General features: G+C 38.0%; 1 protein-coding gene across 8 annotated transcripts in view; it reads right to left on the reverse strand.

Moving 5' to 3' along the window:
- Window positions 1-22,586, reverse strand: part of DST (dystonin) — a 435,492-nt gene that overhangs the window by 179,951 nt on the left and 232,955 nt on the right. For all 8 annotated transcript variants that reach the window (XM_090282621.1, XM_090282619.1, XM_090282618.1 and 5 more), the window contains one exon: window positions 10,101-10,267. In XM_090282621.1, the coding sequence (XP_090138747.1) occupies window positions 10,101-10,267 (167 nt within the window). The remainder of the gene's footprint in view (window positions 1-10,100; window positions 10,268-22,586) is intronic.

A 22,586-nucleotide genomic window follows, 5' to 3' on the forward strand; every position in this document is an offset into this window, starting at 1 on the left:
TGGGGAGCAACCAGTCAATGTTGCTCTCTCACATCTCTCCTCTCCTCTCTCTACCCTGCTTCCTCTCTAAAATCAATAAGCATATCCTTGGGTGAGGATTTCTTTTTTTTTTTAAAGAATCTTCTGCAAAGATTTTGAACATTTTTATAAGAACTATAGAAAACACTTAAAATGCATTTAGAAGGGTTATAAGAGATTAATTTATCAAATCTGAGGTCAGAAGGAGAAGAAATTTAAAGATTTAAAGTGGTGAAAACATCCCCATGGGATCCAGGAGAAAACCATAGTAACTTGCAAAGAATGTGGTAGCAGTGGAAAGAAGTGAACATTCCAGGAGATACTTAGAAGGTCATATTCACAGAATTACTGTTTAAAACAATAAGGAGTGTAGACAGAGATAGAGTCAACACAGTGAGGAAAGATAGTTGAACAGACAACCTTGGAAAATTCCGTTCCGACCTTATATGAAAGAGGTGAGAACTGAGCAGGAGCAGCCCAAGGAACAGGAGGAAAAAGCAGGGGAATGCAGTGCTATAATGCTAAAGAAAAAGAGTATTTCAAGAAGAAGAGACTGCTTGAGAGAATCAAATACTGAGAAGTAAGAAGAATGAGATCTGGAAAAGGTCCATAGGACTTAGCCACACAGAAGCCATTCATGGACCTAGAAGTGTTTTGGTGGATTATGGTGCTGGAAACCAGAGTACAACGGGTTGAGGAATAAGTATGGAGGAAAGAAATAAAAACAGAGTGTACAGACGACTCTTCTGAGAAGTCTGGCTTTTAAGGAAAAGAGTAATGTAAGGCAGTAGATGGAAAAAAGCATGGGGTTGGGGGCAGGTGAACAAAGAAGCACCGATGAGCTTAAAGTCCAATGAGAAAGATCTATTGACAGAGAAAAGTTGAATATTATGAGAAAGAGGGTTTGGGGGGCAAAGGTTGAGAAGGGACCCAGAACACAGGAGGAGGGGGACAGGCCTCGCATAGGTAGAGGGAGGCCTCTTCTGTTAAAGGGGGCTAGGACGGGTGCAAAAATATAGACTTGGTACTGGCTGACTTCAATGCTCCCTAAGACCAGGAATTGAGATAATTGGTTAACAATGAGGGGCAAGGTCGTCTGAGGGAAAGAAAAGGTGAGTTAACATGGATAGAAAAAGACTGCTTGGTCAGAACCACTTGAGGCTGGTAACCATGAAGTTATAGTGAGAACCATCTCCCTTAAGTCTACCTTTCTCTGTTGTGCTTCATTGCTTGGGTTACAAGCACAGACTAGGCAGATAGCTGTGCTTATGTGAGGTCAGGCTTTCCCAGAAAATGAGCACGCTCTCAGCAGGTTGCAGGAACTAAAAAGGATTCTGTGGAAGTTTAATAAAATAAAAAACTCACTCCCTTTACCTAGAGATCAGTCTTAGGACAACCTCTATACACCAGAATACAATTCACCAACTCACACACAGCGATACATGAAGCCACGAATGCCACTTAACATCTGCTCTTCAATAAATGATACAATAAAAATATTCATTAAATAGGCCTCACTTATACTATGATGGCAGAGCAGTTGCCATAACAAATTCCTGAAGATGACTGTTTGGATTAAATCATGTTTGGGCTTAGCATATTCTTACTGTTCTTATTGGTGCAGAAAGCATCTCACCTCCCCACCCCACCCCCGAGAAATATTTAAAAAATACCTATAACATGGTCCTCCCTTCTCCTCCCCGCAAATAAATATGAACATGCAGGAGACTCACACAGAGTTGCATAACTAGGTAAAGACATTCCTTCATGCTCATATTTGGACACATATTAATGAAAGAAACACAGCCAAGAACTCCAAGGAAGCAATGAGCTATGAAGGTAATTTTCCCTTTTCTCAAAACTAGATGCCTGCATTTATTTCAAATATTCTTCCAATTTTGTTCTACAACTGACTCTTACTAACAACAAGGGAGAAAGCAAATAAGGAGAAACACTAATTTACAGCAAGCTTTATTAGTCCTTCAAGATTGGAATCTCACAACCTCAGAAATTAAAAGATACTTAATAAACTATGACTCACTTTGCAAACAACCAATTCTATAACAGCCTCATAGACTTTCATACAGAAAATAGTATTGATCTTGATGGTGAAGTAACTCCTTCAGTGCTTACACTTTAGTAAATTTATGAAAGTAAATTGTAAGTAAGCCTTAGTGACCACAGGAAAAAAACACCACCTCTCCCAGCCCCTCCCCCACCCCACCACCACCTCTCCCAGCCCCTCCCCCACCCCACCACCACCTCTCCCAGCCCCTCCCCCACCCCACCACCACCTCTCCCAGCCCCTCCCCCACCCCACCACCACCTCTCCCAGCCCCTCCCCCACCCCACCACCACCTCTCCCAGCCCCTCCCCCACCCCACCACCACCTCTCCCAGCCCCTCCCCCACCCCACCACCACCTCTCCCAGCCCCTCCCCCCACCCCACCACCACCCAAAAAAGGAGACAGCTCGGCTTATTTTTTATTCTGGTGGAAAAAAATTAAACTACTTCACATCACAGAATAACATTAGAATATGAATCTATGAATGAGTCAAAATAAAAGTGCTGTAATGAAATAGATGGACCTATCAAAGAAAAGTAGATGGAGAGATCACATGCCCACTGCTCCTGCAGTGGAAGAAATCGCAATGTAAGAGAAAGGTAAGAATGCTGACAGGAAACATGGAGGAAGAATAGGTCCGCTGCCGAGTAAGGGCAGCCTTTCCTCAAAGCCCACCTCACCTGGGCTGCGCAGTCACGTGTCCTGTCCCTAGTGGAGCAGTGGCAGCACAGAGGGTAGGACAATGATGTTCATGACACACGCCCTAAATCTATGGCATAGTGATGTTATCTTCTTTTTAAATGATTGGATCATTCAGATTTGCCAACTTATTTGGCCATTTTCCCCATTAAACTCTTAACACATACATGTTTAGACTAACAGCTTGCACACCGTCCGCAGGGTAACACAGATCTACGATTTCAGCTCTGGCACGTTCTTTAAAAGCTGAAGACAAATTAAAGGGAAAAGTAAAATTGCTAAAAGGCAATTAACAAATGAAGTGTGGAATCGTTTCTTTCTTAAAGGCATCATGGAGAGGAAACAGTACAGAAGGGGGTATATAATAATCCAACTCTCTTGGCAAACAGTTCAGATATATGTCTTAAAATTTTAAATGCAATCCCTTGACCCAACAATTCTACTTCTAGGACCTTATTCTACAGACACATTCACACATCTGCACAAAGACACATATAAAAGTCCAATTCAACATTTTTAAATAGCAAATAACATAATGTCCATCAATAATGTTCTATTAAATAAATTACATTCATATAGTAGAATACTATGCAGCATTTAAAAGGATAAGGTAAATATGTTCTGATATGGAAAGATGTCTAAAATAAATTAAGGGGAAACAAAGAATAATGTAAAATAACATATATACTATTCTCTCCTTGTGTTTATAAAAGATTATATATGTGATCAAGATTAGGTGCCTGTGTAAACTACACCTCAATAAAGTTGACTCCCCCAAAAAGAAAAAAAACAGGTATTTGTTTATGCATAGAAAATTTCTAGAAGAATATGAAAGAAACTTAAAAGCAATCACCTCCGAAATCAGGATGTGGGGAGGGAATCACATTTCAATACAAACTCTTTTAACTATTTGAGTGTTTTACATTAACGTATTGTGTTTTCAGTCAGTTGTTTGTTTTTTTTAAATCACAGGCACAGGGAAAAGTAGGGCTGTGGCCAGGAATGACTCCTGCGGAAGCTGCTTTCATGGTGAGGAAGCCAGGAGAGCCATCTCCCTATTACGGTACGGTCACTTTCTCAGCTTTTTGACTCAGAAAAGGGAACTATGTATGCGAATTCTGGCTAGGCCTTACTTATTACCTATAAGCAACTGTTTCATACAATTAGTAATATAGAGAATTAGTAGTATTATAGAGGATTTCTGTAACTTAATCTTGGCAAGAGGGCCAGGAACATAGAAAGAAGGTAAAATAAGTAGATATTGCTCTACATGCCAAATTATATCCCCAAAACTGCATATAAAAATATGCAGACACACCCAAGACAGCCACCGAGGTGGACACAAACCTGTACCCATGCAGACGCATCTCAAACACCTCAAACACTGTTGGCGAGCTCTCTAAGGATTTAAATTTGTGGTAATGGGTAGTTATGCTCTCAGAATTCAAGTGTTCTGAGTTTATTTGGTAAGGTGAATAAGCAGTTTGATTTTGCCTCACAAACTGAAATACATACTTGTGACTTTTAAAAATTTATAACCCATAAAACTCTGTGTCTGTGCCTAACCCATGGCCACACAAACCACAGCTCATACCCATATGGGTGCACACACATGCACACACATGCATACCCTCACACCTCTGGGTTCTGCAGCCTGAGGGCAGACCAGAGCTGAGGGATAAGAATCATCTAGTCAACACTAATTCAACTTCCTAGGGGAATATGTCAAACCCTAAAGAGCCTCCTGGCTGTATTAAACCAGTCCAATCCAGTTTAGCCAGTAAGGTGTGACTGAATCCAAGCATGTGGCTGCATCACCGGCCTCTAGGACAAACTATTAAACAAGATGATTCTGACCACAATCTTACAGTCTAACCTTCCCAATTATAGCATCTTTAAACATTTAAAATAATGTAATATGATGGTCCCATTAAATTCTAATTCAAAAGGCAAACAATGAACAAAATAATTGCTACCTTCCTAACTACACACTCAGACAAGTGAAAAATCCCTAGCTGCCTAATTAGAAAATACTTAAAAGGCACACTTCTGAATACAACCTATTTAAAAAATGTGGAGTCTTAACTTGGGTAATATATTTAAAACTACGCTTTTGAAAAGAATGCCAGGGGCCTTAAAAGGAAAATTAATTAAATGAATGGGATAAATTAAAAACAAGAACAAGACAAGCAGAAACTAGTAAACAGAAATAATCTCTCTTCAAAACACCCCCAACCCCCAGGCGTTTTAGTCTTGACACACTCAGTATCTTTCCATATCACCACCCTAGGTTCATCTGGTCCTACTGCACACTTTGTACTATCCTTCCTGGCCTGTGGGCACATTCATGTTCATGCCTGCTCAGGCAAACGTGTTTCCACACTCCGAGATGCTGGGTACTGCTGTTCTGGAACTTGGCTTTCATCACTGTTCTAGGGTAGATACCCACTTGGAGAGACTGATAAAGTAAGGCAAGTCAGGAGCTGAACTTCGAGGTGGAAGACAGCGTTTTATTTCTCTCAGAAAGAAAAACGTCAGTTTTAGTGATGCCAGAACACACTTAAAAGTAAGAGCACAGAACTATCCGTTGAACCTTCTGCTTGTAACACCTACCTCTGAAAAACGGGGACTACTATGGAATTTTACTCATCCACCTCTGTCTTAACCCTTGGTGACTCATTAATCTACTCATGTTTAGGGAATACTCCTGAATCCCTTCATCCTGTCTTGCTTTTAAGCTACTCACTCATCAAATACTTTTGTGACATCCTTTTGATCTACATCTATCAAATCCAGTCTTCCTTGCTATTCTTTTGAATGAAAATCAAGGCTAAGGGCAATTGTGAGGCTTATTTACCTAAGATCTCTTACCAGTTGAGGTTTTCAGTGAAAAAAAAAATTTAATATGCTTTAAAGAAAATTCAAACTATACAAACAAAACAAGCAGCAACTAGTACAGATATGTGGTATTTTTATTATTTGAACCCTTTCCATTGAACACTGAATATAAATAGACATTCCTAGAAGGAATTAGGGACAGAACTTCCTAAGACAATTAATAGAACAAAATAATGCATTTATCAATTACTTATTTTTTTAAATTTTTTATTTTATTGTTTTTCTATTACAGTTGTCCCACTTTTTCCCCTGCTCCCCCCCACCCAGCCCACCCCCTCTCCCACAGTCAATCCCTACCTCATTGTACATGTCCATGGGTTATTTATACTAGTTCCTGACCTATTTAAATAGAACCTACATACAGAACTATCTCTTGTAATCTCTTCCATTAAATCATATTGAATACTCTCCCATCCTTATTATCCACTGTAGAATCCAGCCTCTTCATCCTCTTTGGGATAATATGACATACTAAAACTATAGACCAGTTCATTTGTGATTTTTCTCTAAGTGTTTTTCATGCTCCTTTATTTACAATTTTCCTCACTACATTAAGAGCTGTTGCTGACGCTATTTTCATAGATGGCTAATTCAACTTAAGCAATCACTGTTGTCCCTCATTAATTTCTTACAAGGGAAAAAGATCTTAGTTGGCTGTTATATAAAATTCTATTCATTCAGTCGTTAATTCATTAAGAATTTTTATATATCTTTGCTGAATATCATATCATTAATCTTCAAGGTTGCAATATCACAGCAGTTCTAGTCAACAGTTCCATTTCTTGATATCTAGTTTGCCTACAGGAAGTTACATGAGTAGTTACACAGAAGTACAAGTATATGAGGACTTGAGAATCCAAGCGATCATCTACACTATTTATTTTTTATTTATATATACATATATATGTATATATATATATATATATATTTTTTTTTTAGAGAGAGAGGAGGAAGGAGGGAGAAAGACATGTAGACAAACATCGATGTGACAAACAAACATCAATTGGCTGCCTTCTGTACGCACCCTGACTGGGGACCAAACCTGCAACCCAGGCATGTGCCCGGACCTGGAATCGAACTTGGCAACATTTTGGTTTGTGTGATGGCACCCAACCAACTGAGCAACACTGGCTGAGGCAATCACCTACCCTATTTTAAAAGTATGTGATGTTGAGCATGTTAGTTACCTTTGGAGCCTCAACTTAATACTTAATAATTTGCTAATTTAATAAATTGATAAAATGGAAAGAGTGCCATCTATTTCAAGGACTGTGATCATGTTAAAAGCTACCACATATAAAAAACAGCTTGTCAGAAACTGATACATGGTCAATATTCTGCATATATTTCTGGGATACTATGAGACAGTTATTTTCTTTTTACCTTCATGGGTCATTTTTATTGTATAGTATCTATAAATTAGTCTTATTATATGAATTTATCTTTATTTTTATTTCACTTCATTGTTCTTTGAAGAAAAAGGAATAATAAAAAGTTTTCTATGGAATATTTTAGAATAACTAAGTTATTAGTGAAGTACTACTTACAGGAGTCACCTTCTCCCTACTTCTAAAAGTCATATTCTATGTGGGAACAATAAAAACATGCTAGAAAATCCAAATTAATGTACTTAATTAATAACAGTTGACAGTATTGATAACACAAAATCTGAAAGATGTTATTATTCTGTTCCCATTTCAGATCAATATTTCTAAATCCTTAGAACAGGTTATACAGACAGAGATCATATTAAATCACTTCTTACAAATAATACTAAATTACTTTTACATGACAAATATTCTCATTTTCCTTCTAATCTCCAGAGAAACCTTTCACATTCTATCTGGGACAGGCAAACGAGCTGTGTAACGGGCATTGTATCCCTTCTGTCCACTGCAGCAGTCACGGGGTTCTCCCTGCTAAACAGTCACTCACGCTCAAGATCCTTCTCAACAAAGTTTTCCCTGTGGTTAGACTTGATAATTGATTAGAAACAAAACCCCTGTGCCAGAAGTCAAATAAACTTCACATTAATAAGAAAACTTTGTATCTAAAAATATACCCCAGAACCCTAATACAAATACATCACAAAAATTATGGAAATAATTATCAAGTAAAAACAACTATAAAATAAGACACTACTCTCTAAATGTGAATATTATTGTCCAATATCCAAATATCTACTTATAGTGACTTTTCAATGGTTTATAAGTTTGTTTCTTTTGTTTTTACAGTATATCAAGACAACTGTGAAAACTACGTGTAGTTCAGCTCCATCCATTTAATTCTTACACATGCTAGGAGAAAAGTACTCAATTGTTTTAAGTAAAAAGAAAGGCCCAAGGGCTTTCATTAAAATACAGTTCTACAGACATAAGTTCCTTGTAATGGAAAAGAAAAAAAGAACAGTAATATTTTAGGAGGCACAAGGATAACTTAACAAAATTTCAGCAACAAAGAACTCTTGTAAGAGTTAGACCTGACATTCGGTATCTTCGTAATGAATTCTAACAAAGGAAAACAAAGCAAACTAACAAATCAAAGTTCAGAGTTAAAGCTAAACAATTTTCTAAAATGACCACTCTGCCAAAATGAAAGTTCAATATAAATAACATTAAAAGATCCAAATTATCTCCCTTAAGCAATATAAGCTCTATAACATTAAACTCCCCTGGGAAATTTTAGGATCTGTGACATACACATCGACTTTTTTAAGTACTTAGGAAAAAAATGCATACACTGATCTGTACTTATAAGCCTTCACTATCACTGTAGAAACAATGCCTGGGGATCATTGTTTTTAAAAGTCAATTATTTTAGAGTAGCTAGCTTCTCAGTGTTTTGCTTCTACCTAAAGGACTTCAAAGAAGAGTGGAGATCACACCCTCAAAGATGCATCATGACATAAACCCTTTAAATATAACAATCCAAATATTTTTATTCAAACACCCAGAAGATCTTATCACCTCAGATGCAGAATGCGTCCAGCTACACAGGCCTCTGATGGCCTCATGTTTTAAGTCACATGGGAAGAGCAGTGTGATAATCACAATGTCTGTAACCACTAAACCCTTCTGTCATTGCTACTCAAGGAAATATGGTATTTTATTTTGGGCAAGTGTAGGCAAGTTGATCCTGGTTTTTCTTAATACAACAATTTACACCTACCTCTACTAAAATGTCATTCCATAAAGGAAGCAGATTGCTATAGTGTTTCAAAGGGGCTCCTGGGAGTGGGATTTGTTACAGTTTTATAGATGTTAAAATTTCCAAAATAAAAGAGGGAGAAAGAAGAGAGTAAAAGGAAAGAAACAAAGGGAAAAGAGAGGAGAAGCGAAGAAGAGGATTTCAAGTCAAGCAGACCAGGGTAAAAATAGCTGTGTAACTTATTAGCGGTGTGGCCTTGGCGAACTTGAGGTCCCTATAGAAGTGGGAAAGTAACAGTCCCTGCTTTATGGGACTGTTGGGAGATTTGAATGAGCTAACATATGGAAAGCACTTACAGAATACCTAACATGTAGAAAGTTATCAAAATATTAACTAGTCTGTATAATTATTATTTTTATTGTAATCAAATAAGTCATGAATCATTGTGTAGGTTTACTCTACTCAGGAAGATATTCAGTTCCTCGACAACATGATATAATCTTTGAAAGACTAAGAAAAATAACTGAGATCAAGAAATACCGAGTTTTCAATAAATATTTTCTTGGAATTTAGCTTCTTACAAGGTAACAGAGCAAAGACACAAGAGCCAGAGTGCCTGGGTTTGAATCCCAAGTTGGCTACTTGCTGGTTGTGTGACTTGAAGCAAGTATTCACTCTGTGTCTCAGTTTCTGTCTGTTAATTGGGGTGACAATATTCCTTTACAGATATGGTGAGGATTAAATGAAATAATACATGTAAAACTGCTTAGGACAATGCCTGGAACTTAGTAAGTACTAGGTAAGTGTTAACTTGGGTTTAGTTGTTAATAATCCTCCAGGAAACTGTTTTACCCTCAAATTGGCCACTGTTAAACCCAGCTACTCACAAGAGGAACTAGTCTAGGAGACTATAATTTGGAAATTTATGAGCTCGAAGCCTGAACTAAACCCTTACCTTACTACTCATCTATTCTCTATATATACAACCTCTGTCACCTACCTGTAGATTCTACACAACAGAGCTTACTACCTGCTAGATCACTGGCACGATCCAAAGACATATTATAGCTTTGTGGGCCTGCATGTGTGCACAAAGCTTAGAGAGAAGATTTCTCTGTGGTAGGAATGTGATGTTTTCACTTTTACCTGCTGTATTTTCTAACTTTCTGCCTGCACATGTATTGCCTTTATAGTAATAAAAGGTTATTTTAAAATTTGGAAAAGAAAGAAATTCCTATCTGTCTAAGGAAAAAAATCTCACAAATTCCATACCTGTATTTATGAATGATGGCATTAAATAGTTTTCCATCTCTCCAGCAGGTAGTGAAATTTTCACACCGTATTCCAGCGTAACCCTCCGTCGCCTGCTGTGTCCAGAGGAGCAATCTCTCTTTCGCAGACATGTCCTCCGACTCTCCAGTAACATGAATATCAGATATCTAAACATCACAGAAAGTGTTAAATCATTAGGAACGGAGGAAGCTAACTCAGATTAAGAACCTACTATGTGCCAAGCACTGTACAACTGGTATTTTACTTAATTTTCATAACTATCACTTATAAGTTTAGTATATATTCCCCATTTTACACCTAGGGAAACTGAGTTTCAAAGATGTTAATAGCCCTGGCCAGCCAGATGGCTCAGTTGGTTGGAATGTCATCCCATGCACCAAAAGTTTGTAGATTCAGTCCCTGGTCAGGGCACATACCTAGGTTGTTGGTTTGATCTCCAGTCAGGGCACGTATGGGAAGAAACAGGTGTGTGTGTGTGTGTGTGTAGCAACAGATCAGTGTGCATGTATGGGAAACAACAGAACAGTGTGTGTGTGTCTGTGTGTGTGTCTCTCTCTCTCTCTCTCTCTCTCTCTCTATCTCTCTCTCTCACTCTCTCTCTCTTACTCCCCCCACCCTACCCCCAAATCAATGAACATATCTTAAGGTGCAGATTAGAAAAGAAATTAATATATTTAAAAAGTCAGATTAAACCTAAGCATCTAATTTTTTATTACACCCACATGTCACAACATTTTTTTAAATGTTTTTCCAAATTCAAATGGATCAGAAGTAAAACCTACAAATTAATCTACATTACCACCTTCAGAGCAGAATTGGGTCCAACAGCTATTATGCAAAGAAGGAAAAACAACACCCTCTCCAATTAACTACATTACATAACAAGATGGCCTAAAGTCTCTTTAATTTTCTCATAAGTCCTCGCTCAGCCTACTCAACATGAAACCTTTATCATCTGATTTTTCCCTGTACTTTTGATTTTCATTAAATTTTCTAAAAGTGTCTTCCATTAAATAATAATAATAATAATAATAATAATACAATAAAACAGGTCACCAGTTCACATGATTTACATTTTCTCAAGAAACTTTTTGGTGTCCTACTTAATCTGCTGATACTGATATTAAGGCACAAAGTGTCTTCACAAGGGGTCACACAGTAATTCCAAAACTGGGATTAACACCAACAAACAACTGTTCCCTCATTCAGTGTAAGACATAAAGCCAAGGGATTAGAAAGACAGGCGGCAAGCCAGGATCATGAAGAGCAAATAAGAGACTGGGAGCAAGACATATGGAGGGACAAGTTACTTGGTAACAGTGGGGGAAAAAAAATCACTGAAGTCACAAGATTGACTTCTAGTCCCAGCCACTAGTCCCATGACTCTGAATAATTCATTTCATGTCTATGAGTCAACTTCATCTATAAATGAGGAGATAGGGGATAGAAGCAGATAATATTTAAGAATCTTTCAGCCTAAAAGTTTTACTATATACAACACTGAAGTCAGAGGTCATAATTGGCAGTCAAGCAAGAAAGTAGAAAATGTATGCACACACACACACACACACACACACACACACACACACAAGGCTGCAGCAAGCCTTTAGTCACTGTGGCAATGCCAAGCTCACACAGGAAGCTCTATTTCTCCCAGCTGCCACAAGAGCCAGAGGCGTGGCCAACCCAGGGACCCGGGACAAGAACGCTGCAGCAGCTCAAGGCCACGCCAGGCCACGCCGCCACTTGGAGGTGATGGCCCCACACACACCCTTTCTCCAGTCTTCAGCAGAGGCAACTGTACCCTGTGGAGCCGCACTCACTGCCAAAGCAGAGACAGGCTCCTTGACAAGTGGCCAGGATTTTAATCATCTTTCCTAGGTATCTGTGTTAACATCTGCAGCATGGAAAAGAACTCTATTCGTGAACACATTATACAGGATATATTATATAGAAGGGATGTCTTTTCTTTTTCTTTTTTTTTTTAATGTGGACAAAAAGAGCTAAAAAATCACCAGTATTTTTCCACCCAACTTCCAACTGATATTCTGGTTTAAGATTAGGCTAGAGAACCTTCTGGCACATTATGTAAGTTTAAATCCCATCTCCACCACTTGTGAAATAATGATGATGATATTTATTACACTGTGTTGTTAGAATTCAACAGTGTGATGCCTGGTGTGTGGTAAGTGCATGCTCAACCTGTCAGCTATTTTATTGTGATTATTATTATTTTTGACAAAGGGAGACGCACAAACTGGGCTTCATTGTTCTCCCAATTCTCTTCTTGTAAAGAGGAGTAAAAGACTAAGCTTTTAAATTTGCTGCCTCAAAATAATCAAAATCTATGAACACAAGGGTGCAGAGAAACTAACCTAGGAAATTGTAAATGAAAAAGTTAAAACTCTAGGTAAAATTTCACAAGTCCCTTTTAACCTTTACAAATTATAAAATCAACTACTTCGGGGACCCTTGCAATGCAGAAGCTACATGGGTGGTATTTATAGCAATATAAAAAAAAGGAGAAAGCTGGACGTGGGGGGGCTATTTTCTCCTGAGTCAAAAACATTCCATGTCAGTTCAGTCACAGAAGTAATTGCCTAGTAACAAGGGAAGTCAGTAAATTCCAACTGCAAGGCACCAATTTAAGTTAAATAGGGTCAAGTGCTAAACAGTATTTTACCTGAGGAATAATATTAAAGGAGGAAAAGTTTAGAAGTCTGAAAACAGTCTAAATATCAACCAAGAGAGAATCATATATTCTTATTAAATAAGTTTCTTTCAAATAAATAAATTTCAAGTTGTTATACACACAAAATTTCAGTGTTACAGATGCATATACTATTTAAAAGGCTACAATTTAAAAATGTATATTCAAACATATTATGAAACAAACTTTAACATTCAAAGACTATTAACACATTAATTCATTTTCAGCTTGTCCTGCTACTTCCAAGTAACTGAATATTATCCCCACGTGGAATATTTTTTTAACTATAGTGCACCATCATCCACTCTCTATAGAAGTGTATCAAACTGTTTGTGACATCATAGAGCCAAAATTAAAACCTAAAATAAATTAAATGTCAAAAATTGTAAAACTGCTCTTGTCATTCAGGACCCCTGATGTAAAATCAGCAAGACAGCCTGAATTCTCCAGCAGTGACAGGTCAGGTTGGATTCTAGGAAGTAATCAAGCCTCCTTCCTTCAAATCCTGAGGCAACACAGTGATGAGAGAGGGTTTTAGTTCATGCCGCCTGTGTTCAAATCCCATTCTCCAACAGTTAACTGATTTTTTAACTCTATTTTTCAATTACAGTTTACATTCAATATTATTTGGTATTACTTCCAGGTGGACAGCACAGTGGTTAGACCATCATATACGGTACCAAGTGATCCCCCCGATATTCCCTGTGCTGTACTTTACATCCCCATGAGTATTCTGTAACAGCCGATTTGTACGTCTTAATCTCTTCACCTTTTTCACGCAGCCCCCAAACCCCCTCCCCTCTGGCAGCCATCAGTCTGTTCTCTGTAACTATGAGTCTGTGTCTATTTTGTTTGTTCATTTATTCTGTTCTTTAGATTCCATGTCTAAGTGAAATCATACAGCATTTGTTTTTCTCTGACTTATTTCCCTTAACATAATACCTTCTAGATCCATCCATGCTGTACCAAATGGTAAGATTTCCTTTTGGGGGGCCCAATAATAGCCCATATATCTTCTTCATCCACTTGTCTATTGATGGGACACGTGGGTTGCTTCCATGTCTTGGCTATTATAAATAACACTGCAATGAACCCAGGTGTGTATACATTCTTTTGAACTAATAATGTTTTAAGTTTCTTTGAATGTATACCCAGAAGTGAAATTGCTGGATCCTAAGGTAGTTCCATTCTTAATTTTTTGAGGTTACACCACAGTGCTTTGCACAGTGGCTGCACCAGTCTGCATTCCCACCAACAGTGCACTAGGGCTCCCCTGTCTCCACATCCTCGCCAGCACTTGTTGTTTGTTGATTTATTAATGATGGCCATTCTGACAGGTATGAGGTGATATCTCATTGTGGTTTTAATTTATGTTTCTCTGAGGATTACTGACATTGAGTGTCTTTTCATATTTCTATTGCCCACCTGCATGTCCTTTTTGGAGAAGTATCTATTCAGGTCTTCTGTCCACTTTTTAGTTGGATTATTTGGTTTTTTTATGTTGATTTGTATGAGTTCTTTATAAATTTTGGATATTAACTCCTTTTATGAGATGTATCATTGGCGAATATGTTCTCCCATTCAGTAGGCTGTCTCTTCATTTTGTTGATGGTTTCCTCTACTGTGCAAAACCTTTGCAGTTTGATGTAGCCCCATTTCTTTATTTTTCCTTTTGCTTTTCTTGCCCAAGAAGATATATAAGAAAAAATATAGCTAAGAGAATTGTTAAAGATTTTACTGCTTATGTTTTCTTCTAGGAGTTTATGGTTTGGGGTCTTATATTTAAGTCTCTAATCCATTTTGAGTTTATTCTTGTGTATGGTGTAAGTTGGTGGTCTAGTTTCATTTTTTTGCATGTATCTGTCAAATTTTTCCAACACAATTTATTGAATAGACTATCTTTACCCCACTATATGTTCTTGCTTCCTTTATCATATATTAATTGACCATACAGGCATGGGTTTGTTTCTGGGCTCTCTATTCTGTTCCATTTATCTAAGTGTCTATTTTTATGCCAGTACCATGCTGTTTTGATTACTATGGCTTTGCAGCATAATTTAATATCAGGTAGGGTGATACCTCCAACTTTGTTCTTCTTCCTCAATATTGCTGTGGCTATTCAAGATCTTCTGTGATTCCACATACATTTTTGGATTATTTGTTCTAGTTTTGCAAAAAACATCATTGGTATTTTGATAGAAATTTTGTTGGATCTACAGATTGCTCTGGGTAGTATGGACATTTTAACAATATTAATTCTTCCTATCCCTGAGCATGGCATACTTCCATTTATTTGTATCTTCTCCAATAGTCTTCTTTTTTTATGGTATTTGTAGCATTTTTTAGGAGAGAGAAGGAGAGAAACATCAATGTGACAAAGAAACATCGATCTGCTGCCTCTCATACATGCCACAACCAGGACTGAACCCGCAACCTAGGCAAGTACCCTGACAAGGAAAATGAATCCACAACCTTTCAGTTTACAGGACAATGCTCCAGCCAACTGAGCCACACTGGCCAGGGCCAATTTCTTTCTTCTATGTCTTATAATCTTCCAAGTTACAGTTATTTTACCTCCTTCATTAAATTTATTTCTAGGTTTTTTACTTTCTTAATGCAATTGTAAATGGATTGTTTTTAGTTTCTCTTTCTGATGGTTCATTATTGATGTATAAAAATGCAACCAATTTATGAAATTTATTTTGTATCCTGCTACTTAACTGAATTCATTTATCAGTTCTAGTAGTTTTTTATGGAATCTTTAGGGTTCTCTCTATACAGTATCATGTCATCTACAAATAGTGACAGTTTTACTTCTTTCTTTCCAATTAGGATTATGACCCTGAGCTATTCACATAATCTCTCTAAAATCCATTTCTTCATTTTTTTTAATTTAAATGATATATAACTTCTATTATTGAGTGGTTCTAAAGATTAGATGGAATAATCTAGATCAAGTGTTTAATACAGTGTCTGGCATGTTGAAAACTATAAATGTTTGCATTTTTATTTATCGTATTTGCTGCTTAAAGCTTCTCACCAGCAGTCTGTCAGCTAGAATCAAAAACAAATGAAATACTTGATACCAGAGTTCCTTTTGGAAACTCAAAGCCCTCATGCCTCACATCCAGGTCATTGTTGACTACCACCCAAATTCAAGTTCTTCCTGTAACTGAGCCTCTCATGCCCATATTATACCTCTGCTTCATCTCTCCTGACCCAGCTTGCCACCATTCCTAAAGTTCACAGAAATATTTATTCCAGAGCAAAGTCTCTTACATCTTCAATACTTCACACTGCTTCTACCTTTGTACTGATCCCCAGGTCTCCCCAGTGCATTAATTCAAGTCTTGGGCACCACAGGCAGGCAAGGGGAATGTGTCCTAACTCCCCTGTGATACAAGGCCAATAGTTTTCAAATCACTAGTCATGCATATGAAGACCTCATTTTTTATACTGTAGACCACTCTTGCACTACCACCTTCTTCCTCTCCTCAGAAAGGATCCCCACATCCCAAAGATTTGGCGCTTGGCTGACTATGTACCTTTCTCCATCTAGCACCTCGTCCTTACAGTCCTTGTGCTTCTCTCCCTACTTTAGCTGTTCACATACCACATCCTGGATCTCAGCATCTTGAACAAGAACAAGTCCACCTCCAATATTTAACTTCTGATAGCAATTTTCCACTCTTCTAATACTTTCATGCCCTAACTCTAGCCAAACCAATTATCTGGCTTTGCGAACATCTCAGAATCCTTGCCTTCCGCCATTTTGTCCCAGTCTATGAGTCCTCTTCTACCATTACCTCCTTCTCCATCATTTCAATCAATATCCTCAACTCCCTCACACCTTTCTCCTTATCCTGCATCCACTCAGCCAAACCTCAGCCCTGATCAAGTCAGCTCCATGTCTTCTCTACTCTTGCCTTAAGCTTTAAGCTATAAAGATCTGTGACAGAAAACCATTACAACCTTATGAACCAGTGAACTCCAATTTCAATAGCATCTTTGAAGATACAATAATGACAGGTCTAGAATGAAATTGGGTTCAGCAAAGCTTCCACCTTCTTCTAGAACTGAGTCTCATTTTTGGAAATATGAGGTTCACATGAAGTGCCATGTCTTGGTCTGCTTTCTATTTTACTTACCTGACTGAGAAAGTTCACTGACTTTTTTCTGGATTATTTGCTTTAAGTGTGAAATTTCAGTAAATTATCACAATTCTGCTAAAATAACATTTTATTATTTATTATTATCAGATACAATATGCTCAAGTTCCACATGAAAATGGTTAAAACAAAATAACAGAAAAGCACCCAACCTTCATATACTTTATATATATATAAAGTATATATATATACTGGTTTGGCTCAGTGGATTGAGCGTCGGCCTGTGAGCTAAGTGTCGCTGGTGATCTTCCAGTCAGGGCACATCAGAGAAGGAAAACTCTGATTCCAAAAAACCTCCGCTGCCTTGCGGCATACCTCTTTAGGGGAAAGGCTAAGGGAGTAAACCCCGACAGAAAATCCGGAGCCGGAGTCCCTAAGGCGGTTTGATGTTGTAGTCAACACCGGCAACTCCTGCGGCGCACCTGAAGCCAAGTTGTATTGACTCCGTCTTTCCCTTGGATCCTTCAGCTGTGAAGAGAGGGGGGGTCTGCTGCATGGGCAACAGCAGACCCTCCATATCACCCTGCCCAGGCTCTGTAGCTTCAGCTCCACTGGAGAGGACACTCCAGCGTCATCGCAAGATGTCGATTCAACACGGGAGGAGACAGATACCGTGTCACTCCCGAGTCGGACTGCACAGCCATTCTCGGCGGTGCAGATAGACTCTTAAGAAGCTACACCATCGTCTCTCGAGACGGACGGCTGCCGACGATATACATACATACATATATATATATTATGTGCATGAAAAGACAAAATCTTTATTTCACTTGAATTATAGAAGAAACATTATTTCCTCCCCATACAGTAGAACCCAGAATGGGGTGATGTCACTGCATGGCTATAACAAGAAAGGGTAACTTGCCTTTTGCCACCACTCTGCTAATGTATCCCTCTTCTCAGATAGTCCAAGCCTAAACTAGAAAGATAAGTCTGCAAGCTCGTTAATGTCAAAGGCAAATATTTTCCAGAGCCCTGACAAAAGCTGGTTTACAGAAAACAGTATTGGGCTATAAAAATACTCAACATTAGGCATTTGCAAAAACTGTCTGGTCATGTTAGAAAGCAGGTTCTCCAAATGTAATTCCAAGAGTATTGTAGCTACTGCTAATAAAACAACTGCTCAGAAAATCTAACCATTCAAACAGGAGATCTTCAACCCACTGAACTGGAAACTTGGCTGGTGGCTGTATTTTAGAAAAAATTATGTTGAGCTCTTTAGAGCATAAAAAACAATCCAAACGCTCAATATATGAAGTCATCTTTTATAGTTCAGGATTCTGGGCCTTAAGAACAAAGAAGTCACCATTTCTGTTTTATCTTTTCACTCCATATAAGCAAGGTCCAAAACTAAAATTTTAAAAAGCGTAAAACTTAACTCAGCCTAAAAAAAAAAAAAAATGCTACCACCACCACCAAAAAAAAAAAAAAATCCTCATACTCTTTCCTATATTCTCATTTTCCCACACTGCCTCTACCCTTACATGTAACACTGATATTTTACTGCATATTTTTCCTTCTCCCTCTTGGCAGAGCTCAGACAACATCCAATAATTGAAATCTTAATAATTGCTACTAAAAGATTAAGGTGCAGGGGCTGTGGGAGAGGCTCTGGGGTGAGTACTGGGGAAAATGACATCTTTTATGACACAGTCATACTAGGCCTAGAATGACATTTGGAGTAGAGAGCTTCGACCTTCCGCTGGAACTAAGCCTCGGTGTCTGGATTAGCAATAGTCTCCTACCTAGTATCACTGCACCAAGCCTTGACCTATTCTCACTTCCCAGCTCAGGTTGTTCTCTACTCCACAGCCAAAGTAATCAAATTCAGCCTTGGCTGATCTTTCCAGACTCAAGATATTCTCTATTTAATGGTCAAACCATATAAACTTCAGATTATGTGAACCATGTGCTCCCTCTCTCCTAGTCTTCTGTTCTAGTTACTACTCCCCTTGGAACATTCTCCCCATACTCTGCCCAACATGTTTAATAAGAAGGTGGGGCATAAAGAGGGAGGGAGGGAGAGAGGGACATTAGAAACACATTTCAAAGTCATATAAACTTTGTCATCTTAGAAAAATAAACGGTTTCCAATTAACCTTACTTTCCAAAATAACAGAACACCCTGACCACTACACAAAAGGGCCCAGAAGAGAGCACGAGCCCGGAGACTACTCAGTTGGAACCCAGTGTCAAGTAGGGAACCTAAGCTTCCTCTGAATCATTTATCTAAAGCAATTTTTATAAACTTGAGACAATACAGAACTTCAAAATGTCTTTTCAATGAAAGAATACCAGCCAGCACATCCCATCTCATTGCACAATAGCCTCACTGTGTTGGTCAGCTGAGGCTGTAAATGTGAAAGTCCTTTGAGCAAAGTCAATGCCACCAGGCAACTGGGCGACAGGAACACTATTTTTACAGATGTTGTCATGGTTCTGGTATGCACTGAGTACACAAGAACAGTCAACTTCCAAAGTTGAATCAAATATTGCCTTAAAGGTAATTCGCATTTTTTAAAAATGCATGCATTTCATTATTCTGTGTAAGGCAAATAATAAAACTTATTTTTTAATTTTTAAATAATTATAATGTATTGAAAGTTGAAAAGGTTTACCAACTTTACTATTTGAGTATCATGCTAACTAAAATAAGTCATATGGAAAAGGACAGAAACCATATGATTTCTCCCATTTGAGGGATATAAAACAGAAAGCAGCAAATGAACAGACAAAACAAACAAACTAATAGACACAGACAAGAGCAGGGTGATTTCCAGAAGGGAAGGGGGGTAGGGAGAGAACGAAGAGGACAAAGGTCAAATGTATGGTGATGAAAGGAGACTAGACGTTGGGTGGTGAGCACAGAGTACAATTTACAGATAACGTGTTATAAAATTGTAACCAATGTTACCACAAGAAATTTAATAAATAAATAAATAATTTATGTGTAACATTGGAAGAGGCATTATCTCTAAAGTTAAGAGAACTAAGATATTTAGTTTAGAGTACGCTATAAATATAGTTAAGGATTAAGGAACCAGGAGAACTCAAACCAAAGAACGTAACGCCCTTTGGTGAACCCCCTTGTCCCCATGGTGAACACGCCTTGGCTGAGAGGGGCGATATGGCTCGTCACTATTAGGAGTTCTAGGGTAGGGCCTTAGGTCTCCTAAATTCCAGTTCAGAATCTGAGAGAAGAGAGTAATATTTCTACTACATATTTAAAAAAATAATAATTTATGCTTGCAACTCAGACTCATTTGTCCTCTGTGTCAAAAGCCACAGTGGGTGCTTCCTCTCAGGGCACTGACCGCTGGGAAATGGCTTCACACACAAGGGTCACCAAAGGGCATTGCCCAGCTCTGCCTCAGCCCCTAACACCAAGGCCGTTCTCACTGGAGCTTATCAGTCTCTGTACTGGCAAAGCAGCGGATACACAGAACACTGCACCTTTTCAGAGGAAGGTACACCCTTGGAACGTCAGGGATCACAGAAATTTTCCTCACTAGACTAGACACACTGCCTTAACTGACAGCCTTTACCCACACAAAATAGCAGGTTTGCCTCTGGCGTAGCCTTTTCTTCCTCTCTCATACCAGTGCTGTTATCAATAATGTCTTTGAAATGCATCTGTACTGAGGTGTAAATGACCAATATTAGCTTTAAGAGTTGGTTCCTCCAATGGGCTATTTCTTTTCCAATAGGTTGACAAAATTTTAAGCTAATTATGGAATTAGAGGAATCTAATGTCTGACCCATAATCAGTATTCAGTAAATATTTGCTGAAGAAATAGTGAGAGGATGAGTGGAGCTGGGGACAAAAGGTGGCAGCCAACTCTGCTCATGCAGAATGCTGTTTGTTCAGAGAGGAAGTAGTGCTCCATTAAAAACTTTGAAAATGTATAGAGTTCCTCCACTCAGCAGACAGTTACAAGAGGTTTTCTCTTTTTTACGAGAGCAGAAGACAGTAATAAGATAAGTCACCAAGTGCTTACAGTCTACTAAGTCTTCTTCAAATGTATTACCTCATTTAATTCTCAAAAGAAGAAACCACCTTATTTTACAGATTGGAAAGTACGACTTAGGTTAAAACTAAGTCTCAGACTCAAGATCTCGTAAGTTTTCTTTACTATTCCAAATCTACAATGACTCCCTACAGCATTCCAGAAAGGGCTTTATCCATATGAACCATCTCATTTTACAGGAGCAAAAACTGTTTGAAAGGTCACATGGTAGATAAAGGAATGATAGCTAGGCCACCGTTCTTCCTTACAAAACACAAAATCCCTGTTGGTTCAGGGGGTTAGACACAAGAATGTTGTCAAAGGAAATTCAATTCCTTCACGTATTTTTGTTAAAATTAAAAAAAAATAGTTTATATTATTTGAGAGAATTTAGGTATTAATCAGAATGAGCACAGCTGGTTGGAAAAGGTGGATCTCAAGATTCCTCTATCTCATGAGTCTCTTAACATAATTATTTCAAGAGTAAAAGTTTGACTTTGGAAGATTGGCAAGAGCTGTGAAGGGTGGTGACGTGTGTTTAATTCTTAACTCCACCACTTTCTAACCTGCGACTTCTCTGGACCTCAGTTTGTGCTCCTGTAAAGTTTCTCCTCACAGACACTGAGAGGCTAAGATGACATGCCCACAGGGCTCAGTGCAGCACCTGCCCCCTAGTGAGCAAAGGTAACTGCACCAGGATGAATATCGTTGCTTAAACTCTTTTATTCATAATACCTGACACTGTAGTCAGGCAAAAGCAAGTTCCATATTGACTTTGCCAACACAGGCAAAATTTTCAAGCCAAGATCTTTGCTTCCAAAGACAATCTCTTCAAAGATGTTTCAACTGTTTTGGCAGAAACAAATGTAATCAACACATTTATAGTGTCTAAGTTTCAAAAATGTATGAAAATGCTCCACAAAATATTTTTCACTAGGAAGATGGCACAAATGGTTTGAAAATTTTATTTGGTTAAAGGCTGCCTCCCTAAAAGAAGAGTTAAAAAATAGAGGCTAAAAGCAAAAAGTTGATACGCTTCAAGTGCTAATGCTCTGAATCAATGGCTGCCTTTAGCAAATGCTCATTTATTTCTTATTCATTTACAGGGAAAACTAACCACAGAAATAATTATTTTTCTTATACAGCAAAGGATTTTAAACTTTTGCATGTCCTTCATTTAACTGAAAAGATAGAGGCACAATAATGCTGACAGAGACCCAAAATCTATGCAATTATTTTATAACTAAATTTTCACGAACTGGTTATGAAATCCAAATGACTAGAAATAGTAAAACATGCATTTTCATTTAAAAAGATGAAATGATTCAGAAAGGGTCAGTCAACTGTAAATCAAATGACCTTTGTTTTCAAGATCTGTAGAGGAATGTTACCATATGAAAGGTGAAACATTTAGATTTTATCTTTGTCCTTGAATTCTAAGTAAGATTCTGTAGCCTAAGATTCATAAAAGACTTGGTTAAAGAAAAAGAAATGAATAAATATTATAAATATAAATATTATATCACAGTGAATTTGAATATTAATGTATTCTAACATGTTGAGATGGTCCTTAATTTTT

This window comes from Furipterus horrens, unplaced genomic scaffold, assembly GCF_987537825.1.
Source record: "Furipterus horrens unplaced genomic scaffold, mFurHor1.1.pri manual_scaffold_6, whole genome shotgun sequence".
NCBI classification, from domain to species: domain Eukaryota; kingdom Metazoa; phylum Chordata; class Mammalia; order Chiroptera; family Furipteridae; genus Furipterus; species Furipterus horrens.